Source organism: Denticeps clupeoides, chromosome 10 (assembly GCF_900700375.1).
Source record: "Denticeps clupeoides chromosome 10, fDenClu1.1, whole genome shotgun sequence".
Taxonomy (NCBI): Eukaryota; Metazoa; Chordata; class Actinopteri; order Clupeiformes; family Denticipitidae; genus Denticeps; species Denticeps clupeoides.
The window spans coordinates 14,362,597-14,375,499 of record NC_041716.1 but is presented as its reverse complement, the minus strand read 5'-3'; the positions used below and the strand labels follow the sequence as shown (position 1 = coordinate 14,375,499).

The window sequence follows — 12,903 nt, the reverse complement described above, 5'->3', positions numbered from 1 at the left end:
TGTTCTTCCTCTGTTAACCATGGTTACCTGCAAGGAAACACGTGCAGACATCATTGTGTTGCATAAAAATGGCTTCACAGGCAAGAATATTACTGCTACTAAGATTGCATCTAAATCAACCATTTACTAGACCATCAAAAACTGTGCAGGCAGGTGTGAGGGCATCTGCACGTACAGTGAGGTGAAGACTTTTGGAGGATGGCCTGGTGTCAAGAAGGGCAGCAAAGAAGCTACTTCTCTCTAATAAAATCATCAAGGACAGACTGATATTCTGTAAAAAATACAGGGATTGGACTGCTGAGGACTGGAGTAAATACATTTTCTCTAATGAAGCCCCTTTCCGATTGTTTGGGGCTTCTGGAAAAATTATTTTTTTGAGAAGTTGTCCTGTCTCATACCAACAGTAAAGCATCCTGAGACCATTCATGTGTGGGGCTGCTTCTCATCCAAGGGAGTGGGCTCACTCACAATTTTGTCTGAGAAAACATCCATGAATAAAGAATGGTACCAAAACCTCCTCCAACAGTAACTTCTCCCAACCATCCAAGAACAGTTTGGTGAAGTACGATGCTTTTTCCAGCATGATGGAGCAACGTGCCATAACGCCAAAGTGAGAACCAAGAAGCTCAGGCAACAAAACATTGAAATTTTGGGTCCATGGCCAGGAAATCCAATTAAGAACTAATGGGCCACCATCAGTCAGGATTTGGGCCAGAAGTTTATTGACAGCATGTCATTGTGAATTACAGAGGTCTTGAAAAATTTACTGTTTAAATAAACTTGATGTAATCGTCAAAAAAAGCCTTTGAAACAAAATGATTGTAATTATACTTCAATGCACCACAGATCTAAAAACACTGAAGCAACAAACTTTGTGAAAAACAGTATTTGTGTCTTTCTCAAAACTTTTGGCCACGACTGTACTGTAAATATACTTTGGTTAACAAAGAAATAAATTTTGTCTGGTTTTCTCAATTACTGCTTAAACAAGTGATATGCTGTCAGAATGATAAATGCAATAATAAATTGACCAGCTATATGCTCATATCTTGTGTGTGTCTTTAATAATCATAGGCAGTGGTGGCCTATCGGGTAAGGAAATGGACCCATAATCGGATCCCAACCGCCAAGGTGCCACTGAGGTGCCGCTGAGCAAAGCACCGTCCCCACACACTGCTGGAGATTCTTTGCCAGAAATAAAGGAAGTAGTCCTGGCCTTATGCGATGAATGCAATACTTTAAGAACAAAATAACATACCAATAATTGATCAATATATAGATCATTTAATACATATATACTGAATATGAAAGATATGTTTCTTGAGTAATCCAGATGAAGCACATGTAATAAAATGCTCTTTATTTTATGCAAAGTGACACAGTGTAAAATAAGTACCAATAGAAATAATACAATACAATAATACAGTACCAATACAGACCTAAACACATTATTCCCTCACATTAAGTAGAGTAGGGCCATTACAATAAGAACTATCTCTTCATTGATCTAAACCTATTTTGAGACTCCACATTTCTGAAAGATGAAAAAAAAGAAAAAATATCAGGCCCATTGCTGCCCAGTCAATGCAGCTTGCTCATGCACTTCATAGTTCTCTTGCTGACAGATTGAACTCCACTGCACCACTCTACGGAGCACTTTTCAAGGACGGCAGTCAGACAGAACAAACTATTCAATTTATGGTCAAATGTTCTTTGGGCAGCGGTGTTGGATGCGTTTCAAACATATGGAAGGCTAAGTGCTGCAAAAAGTGCTGATTTATTATCTTTATCTTATTCAGAACCCTTTTTAAGGTATCATCAGGCATTATACTCATTGTGTCTGCAACAGCAAACGTCTCTCTTAATGTTTCATTCCACCTCAAAAGTTATGCTAGTTCATGTAATTGCATTACAGTGTCAGAAAAACCTATCAGTGGGAAAAGATGAGTAATTTTCCCCAAGCATACAAACCCCGCTAGGTGACTGATCTCACCTACAACGATTAGGAAGGACCTTTCAGTCAGCCAACGATAAATGCTCCTGCTGTGGCTTTGAATATTTATTATTGGCTGTGCTTATAGTGAAAGGCACATGTGACAAAGACCAATGGTCAATAATAATGGTGTTTATCTTCTGTGTCCTTTCTTTGCCAGTAAATCCACTAGTACACAGGGTATGACAACAGAGATCACATTTGTAGACAATTCAGGGACGTCCACTACCAAACCAAACATGCAGATAGAATATAGTGCTTTAATCCAAGCATTCTGACTGGTGAACTAGTAAATAGGACATTTGCATATACTTTCATCAATATACCCAATGTTTTGTGGGAAAAACAAGTGCAAATAATAGACCATTTTTCCTCTGAAAATATTTGCAATGCACTGGAAACACTGTTCAGCTATTTATAGAAGCATACAACTATACAGAGAATTTTGGGAATATTCACATAATCTAAAATACAAAGGGGATTGAGGTGAATGAATACAAATTTAAGTAAAATGTGAGTTTCAAGTGCACACACTCACACACACAGATAAACAACTCTCATAAAACATAAAACGTTTTAATCCAGATTGATCTTCATATTCCCTTATTGTTCATCCAATGACAGAATCGACATGAATCTACATGCATTTAAGAACATTCAAGGAAAAAAATCCCTATAAAGGGTCAGTCACTGACTGCAAAAAATCCTGTTATATGAATATTCTCACATACTCAAGTTGTGATTGGGAGTTGCCAGACCATAAGAGTACTTTCATCAGAACCTAAAGATCCACCCCGGCCTGCAGACTCAAGCCGACGGAAGCCCCTGCCTCCAGAGATGACTGCAGCAGAAGTGACCTTCTCCTTCTGTAATGCTCCCTTTGCTGGTGGATGACCTCTAACCCACACCTCTGGGTCATCAGTGAGTCCATAAATGGATCCATCCTCCAGACTGTGTTCAAGAGAATCCTGGGCTGGTTCTGAATTGCCTTCTGGAGTAGCTGTCAGTAGTTTCCCTGGCAGATGCGAGGTGGAACGTAGCCGATACTGCAGCAGAACCCCCTTTGGTTTGGCATCTCTTCGAGGTGAGCCGTTGACCAATGGCACAGGCTCCTGCAATGAGTTTTTTCTGTCCTCTGCTGTGCATGGAGAATCAATCCCATTGACCACAGAGTCTCGCTTCAGCATATCTGGGGACAAGGTGCTGGACGTGGCCACCAGGAAGTCCACAGGGCCACTATGTGCATTGAGTGACATCATGCTCCTTCCTGCAAGAGCCAACCGATCAACAGACTGTACAAAGCTTCTTAATCACATGAGTTCTACCAGTGGTTCCTTACCGGTTACTTTAGGAATCCCCTCAAGTTTGGGGATGGGAAGCGTGATTATGATGCCCTGTGTGGTACCAACCCACAGAAGACCCTGACAGATGAGTAGACTACTGACAAAGACAGTCTTTTGACCTGCAGACATATGATGGTCAAAGAACAGATTATATTATGGTTTGAAAACCTCACGTTCCTAATGGATGGCCTGTGTGTTCTTCTGTAGAGAGACTCACCTGGCCTGAGGTAGGCAGATGGGGTGGAAATGTTGATCTCCTGCAAGTGCTGCAAAGTTTCAGTGTGAAACAAACGGATAGATGAGCCCTCGGAGAACGCCATCCACACCCCGCCTCCAGCACACACCATCTGCGTCACGCTAACAGGGTCTGGGTGTGCCTCGAAACTCTGAGCAAAAGAGGAAAAGACCATAAAATTCACCGGACTGCCCTCTCCAGAAACTAGTCAAAGGCCTAGACACTCCATGCAACTGCAAATATGGAATATTTTTGTATTTGAGTACTCGGATAAATCATACATTTGTGTTTTTATACAACATGAAAGGCCTCTTAAAATTTGCTGTCATTCCTCACAAATAACAGCATTATATTATAACAGCTCTTCATTATATAAAAGCTTAAAACCTGATGCTTATTGGCTCCCAAACTAAACCCATTTAATCAACTGTTGATTTAATCATCTGTGAAACATTTATGATGAACATGAAAAAAAAAAAAAACATGAAATACAACATTACAAAAATAAGTTAACCTATTTCCCTTAGTTTTATTTTAATAAAAAAAAAAAAGAAAACGTGGTGTATCCTATATTTTGTACCTTTGTACAAAGGTACAAAATATTAAATAGAATAGAATTGTTCAAGTATAAAAGCATTTCACTGCATATCATACCGTGTATGACTGTGTATGTGACAAATAAAATTTGAATTTGAAGTGAAAGTCAAGTGATTGTCATTGTGAAACACTGCAGCACAGCACACGGTGACACAACGAAATGTGTCCTTGGTGAGCAGTGGGCAGCCCAGGGCGTGGTGTGTGGGGACGGTGCTTTGATCAGTGGACCTTAGGGATTTGGGAGGATTGGGATTCGGCAACCTTCTGATTTCTGGGCCACCGCTGCTAGGCCACCAATTATTACCAATAATCCAATGTAAACAATTCCGTTTCCAACTGTATCCAATTACTCTCTCTCATTCTGCCGAGTGAGCGCTTGATGTGTTGCATGCATGCTCTTTTTTGCATGCTCTTGTTTACTTGCTCTAGTTTTCAGGATGTTTTATACAGTTGGTAGACATCAATATGCGGTAGATTCCGGGACCTTCCAGAGACGCCATAGAGCGTAAAATAAATTGCGCCGCCTTGAAACTGTGCTTCAGTTAAAACAATGAAACTGCGATGCGCAGTAACCTACAAAGCAGGAGTTACACGATAATAGACGGACTTTGCTGACTGATTAAACGAAGACTCGAGGCAAAGAATGTACCTCGAGTTACTCGATTAACTTGTTTCACCCTAAAATATATATATCACATATTTTCATTTCACACTCTTGACGTTCTCTTAATCTAGTTAGACAACTGTCCTGACTGCTTCATGTTACTGATCATCTCATGACGCTTATTATGATGACAATAGTGTATAACTGAAGGTTATTAACAAAACTAAATATGTTTTCTGTATTAGATTCTTCAAAATATGCTCCTAATGTACCTAGTACAGTTTTCTGATCATTTAATTGTCTGTAGAGCAGGACAGCCTGCTGTTGAAGAAAAGTTGGTATTTCCAAGAAATCGTCTTGATTGTTTGCTGATCTTAAGCAAACAAACTTCCTTCAAAGAATTATTTTTATAAGGTTGTATAAAAGGCAGTAAATTATTTGATGTCACACAGAGAGGAAGTTTGATCCAAATGAACAGAAACAAAGATTCAAAACTAGATAGTGTGTGTGAATCAGAATTTGTGTTGTCTTGATGACTTCCTATCTATCGTCCGCTCCCAGAATGCCTTGCGTCTTCAGGAGGGGGTCTTCTGCTCCTGGCAAAGTGAAGGGGCTGGCCCAGCCGTCAGAGTTGATCAAAGCGTACAAGCCAACATGCTGTTAGGCTTCTTACAGCAAGGATACCTTTTATGAACGACTCGAAATTCTCTGCCACACCAAGCCCACATGGCAGAAAACCTGGTTGCACCTACTGTAACTTCAGCAAAGGACTCTGGTATTCAATGCTCATGTACCTGCATCTTACTGAAACCTTCCTCTTACATTTGCATTCTTTCATTCATCCAGAGCAAAATGCATTCAGAATCTGGGTTGACTGTGGGACCACAATGGCATAAATGGGCTGGAATGTAATCAGCCCTTTTCTTATACAGTTTTTTAACAGTTTAAAATGTGATGGACAACTCTCATTCACCCTACTTCTGGATAACCGTGCACTTGTAAATTCATCACACACATTTGTAGTGCAAGGTCCTATTTCTGTTGTCTACAATTGCAATACATTTGTGTCTGACATCTGACCTGTGGATGTGGGTTTTATTTAAAATGTACCATACCAGCACATACATAATTTGATTAAAAAACAGAATTTGACCATTGGTTTTACTGATACAATGTAGAGATTATTTACAAAATAGTTGTGTTCAAACTTTCTGGGTTAGCTGGTTCATAACAGATTTGCCATCACAAGGTGTAAGTTTGCAGAACATTGTTCCATCAACATTATCTCAGCACCCACTGAATGGGTGTCACAGCAGGATTTCCATTAATGAGCTGTTGTAAATGAGCGGATCCTTGGTTTCAACCATAAATCATCTAATAAGATTAGCCTGCTCTATAAGATTGCACATGTTCAGTCTTGTCTCCCTCTCTCTTTGAACTGATGGAAATTTAATGAACAGTATGACTGACAGGGTGACTTGTGTTTCTCTTTGACTGGCTGGGATTTGTGATTATAAGGGTTTGTATACTGTAAGCCCCCTCATTCAATGTTCACAAAAGTTCACTATTTTCAACATTGTTGTAAATCTACTTAAATAACCTGGTTCTATATGTGGTAAAGTAACCTGCCTGTGTGCCAAGGGTGGAGCAGTTGATCACAGTGACGTGGTTGGCACAGCTGGCCCAGACCGAGATCTCCACCTGCAGAAGTGTCCTCACAGGTGAAGAGCCCAAAGCCAACTCTCTGCAGCTGCCGGCATCCCAGAAGCAATCTACAACACAGGACCCATAAAAGAAATTCATAAAATCAGTCTGGTGTATTGAATCAAGGTGGAGATGCCATCAAATGCCATCTCCCTTAGGTCTTCAGTTGGGTTGGGATTCAGAGCATATAATTTACATAATTTTTACACTCATCAACCATTTAGTTCGCCACTCATTTATTCAGGATCTTCCCTCTAATTTGTCGCATGCAATTTTTCATGCATAATATTGTTTACTTTCCATCTGCATAATGCAGTCTTGCAGCAATTCAACAGCTTTCACCAGCATCTGACCCAGACAACTGCAGCATACTGACTGAGCATCAGGTGAAAAAGAATATCTTAAAACCTGCAGGGCTCCCACCTTCATTCTTTCTGTTATAAATGAGGATGGTTCCATTCTGCAGCCCAGCACACAGGAAGTTGTTGCAGTGTTTGAGGGACAGGACCGAACAACCTTCAGCATCCCGGAGGGTCATGACACATTGCAATGTAGTGTCCACAGTGCCGTACACCAGGATGCTGAAAAAAAAAAAAAAAAAAAAAAAAAAAAAAAAAGAAATTAGCAAATGGATTAAAAAATAAAATAGAAAATGTACCAAAAGGAGTCAGGTATACCTGCCATCCTGCAACCCAACACAAATGGCGGACCCAATCCTGACTGGACCCTCAGTGGCATCTTCCATTTCAGTGCAGCTTGACTCGGTCACATACTCCAGACACAACACTGGTGACTTCACGTGGAAGGACTTCACCGGGCACGGAGTAGGCCTGTTCAGGGAGAAGATCTCCACCTGTCCATGCTTGCCTTCCATACCACCTGCCACCTGAGCGTGGAGACGAAATGCACAACCCGGGAAAAAACAAACATTAAAGAGATTAAGAGTGGAAGACAGGCTCTCCCAGTGCAACTTCACAGGGGTAAAGGGAGGATATGTAAATGGAATGCTGTTCAACCACTGCTATCTGCATAAAGTATTTATGCCGCGCCCTTTGAAGTGAAACACTTGATGCATCTGTCTGAAGTAATTCGAATACAGTTCCAAAAAAAACTTTCATCCTTGCTTTCAGAACTTTTAAAATGTCTATCAAATTATTTAAATGCTCGATCAGGGTGAGATCATGTTGTTTCCGCCAAGTACCAAAGTTAAACGAAGTCAGGGGTTGAGAGTGAAATATGGTGAATTATACATAACACACACATTACAGGGCTTGAACAATTTGAACATTTTTTTTATATGTGTAAAAGATTGTCTTACAGACCCCCGTTAGAATTGCACGTGCCCAGCCCCTGCCCTACCTGTTTCATCAGGCGCTGCACGTGGCGCAGCCGCGGTGTGAATATAAAGCTGCTGTGGACTGAGAGCTCTACATACAGCCAGCGTGTGTGTGTGTGTGTGTGTGTGTGAGTTTTGGTGATAAGCTCAGGATTCTCACCCAAAGGTAGCCCTGGGGCAGTGAGGTACTGGCTGCTGAAAAACCAAGCAGGGCACAGTGGACGGGGTTGTGCAGAGCTGCCTCCAGCTGTAGGACAGAATAACACGCCCGGTTAGTGCTCGTCATATAGGACACAGCATCTTTGTACGGTCATTACAATATTTTGCTGCGAGAGGCAGACACATCAAAGCCCACCGCCTGGATTCATTTCTATGTATGTCACCGAACGTCCAATATCGGCGAGTCAATATGGACCGCACTGAGACGGGAAAGAGAAATGAGCCCCCAATCTCCAAAAGTCATCTCCCAGGGATTATCTAACTCTGTTATTTTCCTTCGGTTACAGCCGGCTCAGTGAACTCAGTGAGTCACCACAAAGAAAATGTTTACCACCCAATCCCTTTTAAGAAAATAATAAAATTCGAGCCAATGTGGTCCCAAATTACTATTTTAATGGAGCGCTGGGCACAAAGACTTTGGAAACACTGGGTGTACTGGACAGCCTTTGGGGGGGCTCTTTGATGAGGGAACAGAAGCTTTATTCAGGGCTACACGGGGCAGCTGAAACTGAGACGGCAGTGACAGAGCATGCTCAGAGCTGTGGGGGGTGGGGGGTGCTTAGGTGTTTTGGGGTCGGTGAGTACTTTGCATGCTAAAACTGCGTGACCCTCAAAGCCTGTTTAATATGCATAAGGATAAAAATTCACACAGTAACCAACCAGCAGTTCCAGTCTGTCAAAACACAGTGCTCTTGCCAAGCAAGGTCATTACATCATTGAGTTGTCATTCTTCTAATTCCTAATCATTTATTTTTAGTAACTTAAATGATATCTTTGATAGTTTCAGGTAATGTTGTATGTAATATATTACAGATCATTTTATGTAATTGTAAGTTTGGTTTGTTTACTGATTAGGCAACAGTGGGTACTGGTTGAACTTAATATCGTAATTGATGAATCACGGTGCAAATGTGGATGAATCTGATTTTCTGTCAGCGGCATAAAAAGCTAAAAAGTAGTGCCCAGCAGGGGCTGTGGCTGTCTGATTGAAGTACAGCGCTGCTCCAGGTAGGAATTGCTCTCATCTCACTAATTTTGAAAACATGATGTGAAGTAATGAAGAAGCATCGAAATATCGAGTAGAATCAAATCGCTGAAATGATAATCTAATTGAATTGTGAGACCAGTGAAGGTTCACACCTCTAATGGACATGCTGATTTTTGAAAACTACTTGATAATTTAATGATGTAATAACATTAAAAGCATTGGTGTGCTGTGGCACCAATAAATGAGGCTCTCCTCGTTTGGAAGCCTAATTGTAATTTGTTTAAGAGTTAAGCTGTTATATGAATGTTATATTAAATGAACAGTAAGCAGCATTGAGTAGATGACAGCGTGTTATGCAACCTATTAGGTAATTGTTGCTGCATAACACAGCAGGTTACTTTAGGGAAGCCCCCCAGTACCGACTACTGGAGGGGGGTAATGTAGCTCTGGGAGGTGAGAACAGAAGCTGTGTTCTCCCAGCAGGAACTACAAACTGCAGCACAGCGAGCGGTCCGTATGGAGCCTCTTCTGCATTGTGGAACGTACTGAAACCAGGTCAACATAACTTAGCCCTGTGGAAACGCTCAGTTTGACCTCTGTATTTAATGAAACACATGATGTGTTGGAGAAACAGTAGTTCAGCCTACAGAATTTTATTCATTACAGTTTTAGTCAGATAATATTTCCACATGAAACTTAATTATGTAAATTGAAATCTGTTTGACTTTTTTTTGGGTGCTTCTGCACAGATGAGTCCTCTGCATGAAGTAGGCTTGGAAGCTTCCCGTTCTTGTCCTCTGAAGGCCACCTATAAGAGATATTGGTACCTGGGGACAGTGTTTCCTACAGGCTGTTCTGTGCCAGATTCATTCAGACACCCCCCACCCCATCTCACTGGGTTTAATCTCTGCCGCTCCACCTTGGCTCTCCTCGACCATTTAGCTGCCAAGCCTGTAGATAGAGATTCTGGAGTTTTGCCACCGGCACAGGAAGAACACAGACACTGTAGAGCTCACATCTCAGAACGCAGAACAAGAAAAGGGCTTCATTAGGAACGAGACGTAATCCAGTGGGGCTGATTCTGAACTCAGCATGCGGTGTGTAGGAGCTCCTTTATGGCCAATTCTGCATGAATTCACTGTATAGAAAGATATTTTAAATCTTTAAATGTTTTAATCCTTGTTTGTTCGGTCATAGGTTAAGGGTGCCTGCTCTTTTTAAAACATCTTCTAGACCATTTGCACTGTTTGTACACCTGATCTTTTAAATTTTATTTAAAAAAAATAAAATGTACACCTTTATTTTAAATTTTAACACACAAAAACCAGACCCATTTCTATGGGGCATTTAGCAGAATAAATCTGGGGCCAATCATACACCTACTCGTTTTTCTCAGCATTGAGGACACCACTATTGTATGGCTCTCCAGGCCTGCGGCAAACAAACTGCCTTCTCACAATTATTTCCAATAATACAGAGGTCTTGCTGTCCTCAATAACCAGCTTCACCCTTCTAAATGTTTCCCTTTCAGTAACCAACCAAGTGAAAGCTTGTCGGAGTCTCTGGTTTCTTCTAAAGAAACTGGTGGGCAGTGGTGGCCTAGTGGGTAAGGCAGCGGACTCGTAATCAAAGAGAGGCAGGGTCAAATCTCGAACAGTCACTGAGGTTCCCCACCGTCCCCGCACAATTCTCCCCTGGCGTCCTTCACGGCTGCCCATTGCTCGTGAAGGGCGATGGGTTAAAGGACACATTTCCTTGCGTGCACCGTGTGATGTGCCATTTTTCTGTCCTGCTGGATATCTTCCAGTTTTTAAGGGAAATAAGCTTGATGTGTCTTTCATCTGCTAAACTAAATTAACATGGCCGACCCCTGTACACTCCTCAACAGTGATCCTTTGTGATTCTTCAAAAAGCTTGAACAGCGCATCTGTCTTCCATAACTCGCCCTGGTAGAAGAGTTTATCTCTTTTTTTTTTTTTCAGCCTCCTACAGCTGTTTCTGTTTTAGTAAATGACTGTGTGAATGACTTAGATGTGTAATTGGTGATCATTAGCACCCATTATAAATTTTTTTAAAAAAAGTGTAAAAACACCAAATAATCATTTGATTTAGATTTTCCTCTTGTTTGCTCACTTTACATTTTGTAAATTATTATTTAGATTTTTGTAAGCAGTCTTAGTTTACATCTTTTTTCACACCTGCCTAAAACTTTAGTGTACATACTTTTTATGACAGCAGGACATCATATGTTAAGCCATGACTACACATGTTCAGCATGTCACCATGGGGTTTAATGAGTTAAAATCTCAAGAGAATGACGCATGAAGAACAGAACATTTGTCTCACAAATTCTGTTCAATTTCACACAATTTAAAAGTGAAAATTACTGACCGTGCATCCCTGTGATTTGGTGGAAAAAACAGGCATGTGGCAGGCCAGCAGTGGACACCAGAATGGAGGTTTACTTTTCTCGTCATCGTCAACAATCCAACCTGGTGTGTTTTCCTCTGCTGCAAAAATGATTAATAAATAAATAAATACTCAGAACAATCCAGTAAAGTCACCCCTAAAATAACACTGAAATGGGAGGCTCTAGGGTTCATGCATAATGGTGCGTGCTGGGAGTGACTTACTTTGAGCAATCTTGGCAAGGTGCAGACGATTAACCCACGTGATTTTACTAAGAGGGTTTGGGGTGTTCAAGATCACCATAAAACTGACTGGACGACCAGACCTGAAAACCAATTGACACAAATTGAGTCTCTCTCACACACAGAGACACTGCAATTGATTTGTTTGGCTACATTGCTGAATGTTCTGTGTAATGGCTGTGGAATGGTGTCTCTGAGGTAATTGAAGGTTTCTGAACACTTGAGGTCATCTGTGAAGGACAAGACTGCAGTATAATGACAGCAAGTGGGAGTTGCTTAAACATACCACTCTTCCTGTCCTTCAGTTCAAAACAGTTGATTTTAGAATGCCGGTTCCAGTCAGATATAAAGAGCAGGGGGCATGTGAATGAACTGTAACATCTTTCCTCTCATGCTCCCCTGGCAACCCATACAAAGTATTTTTCCTGCCGTGTCTACCAGGACACATTGCAGAGAGAACTGGAACACTTGTAATATGTTGTGGCAGAAATCAGCCAGAGCAGACAGGCGTGAGGGATCCCGTCAGGCTTGGTGTCTGAAAATGCAGCTCCGGAGCAAACCCGGAATAGTGCACCAGTTCACCGCGGCTTGGCTTGTCGGGTTAAAAGGATGAACAAGACTAATCTTGTTCTCTCCACCCACGTTAGTGAGGAGGGTTCGTTCTTTGTCACCGTCTCCCGCCCACGTTTGTTGGAGAGGGGACACCACTCACTTGTCTGGCTTGCCGGGTATCATCAGCCGCAGACGGCATTTGTTGGCACTCTGGATCTCGTCCTCTTTGATGCGGATCAGCCTCTGGAGTGCCAGGCACCAGTCCTGTCCCACCGTGGTGTTAAGGTTCTACACAAAGTCACACAGCCTTTTCCTATTATGTGCCATCATTACTAAAACAAACGCAAAGCACACAGGCACCAACCAAAGATGTTGAATATTATTTTTCATACCACTACACACTAAGCTTCAAGCTTGTTTGCTAGAGTAAGGCCAGGCATCCTCAGGATTTACATAAACAGAAAAACAAGAAACGACTGATAGCTGTGCATCTTGAAGACAAGAAACATCTTTTTGTGTTGGTGAGTAAATATTTCTGTAACCCAGACCACAAAATTTGAACAAATTAATTGATAATGAGCTACATGTTTTTTTATTCCTTTGCATACACAGTAACGACGTATCATGGCCTGAGAAGGAGTGAGGGTATGAAATACGATTTAAAAAAACATTTGACATTCT

General features: G+C 41.4%; 1 protein-coding gene across 11 annotated transcripts in view; it reads right to left on the bottom strand.

The window, feature by feature from the left end:
* Nucleotides 1–1,345: 1,345 nt before the first annotated feature.
* arhgef10lb (Rho guanine nucleotide exchange factor (GEF) 10-like b) overlaps nucleotides 1,346–12,903 on the bottom strand; it is a 32,567-nt gene continuing 21,009 nt past the window's right edge. For all 11 annotated transcript variants that reach the window (XM_028992531.1, XM_028992529.1, XM_028992530.1 and 8 more), the window contains 10 exons: nucleotides 12,383–12,510; nucleotides 11,653–11,753; nucleotides 11,411–11,529; nucleotides 7,973–8,059; nucleotides 7,154–7,362; nucleotides 6,900–7,057; nucleotides 6,402–6,544; nucleotides 3,554–3,722; nucleotides 3,333–3,455; nucleotides 1,346–3,260 (listed from right to left, as the gene is read on the bottom strand). In XM_028992531.1, coding sequence (XP_028848364.1) covers nucleotides 2,725–3,260; nucleotides 3,333–3,455; nucleotides 3,554–3,722; nucleotides 6,402–6,544; nucleotides 6,900–7,057; nucleotides 7,154–7,362; nucleotides 7,973–8,059; nucleotides 11,411–11,529; nucleotides 11,653–11,753; nucleotides 12,383–12,510 — 1,773 coding nt within the window. In that variant the 3' untranslated portion in view covers nucleotides 1,346–2,724. The remainder of the gene's footprint in view (nucleotides 3,261–3,332; nucleotides 3,456–3,553; nucleotides 3,723–6,401; nucleotides 6,545–6,899; nucleotides 7,058–7,153; nucleotides 7,363–7,972; nucleotides 8,060–11,410; nucleotides 11,530–11,652; nucleotides 11,754–12,382; nucleotides 12,511–12,903) is intronic.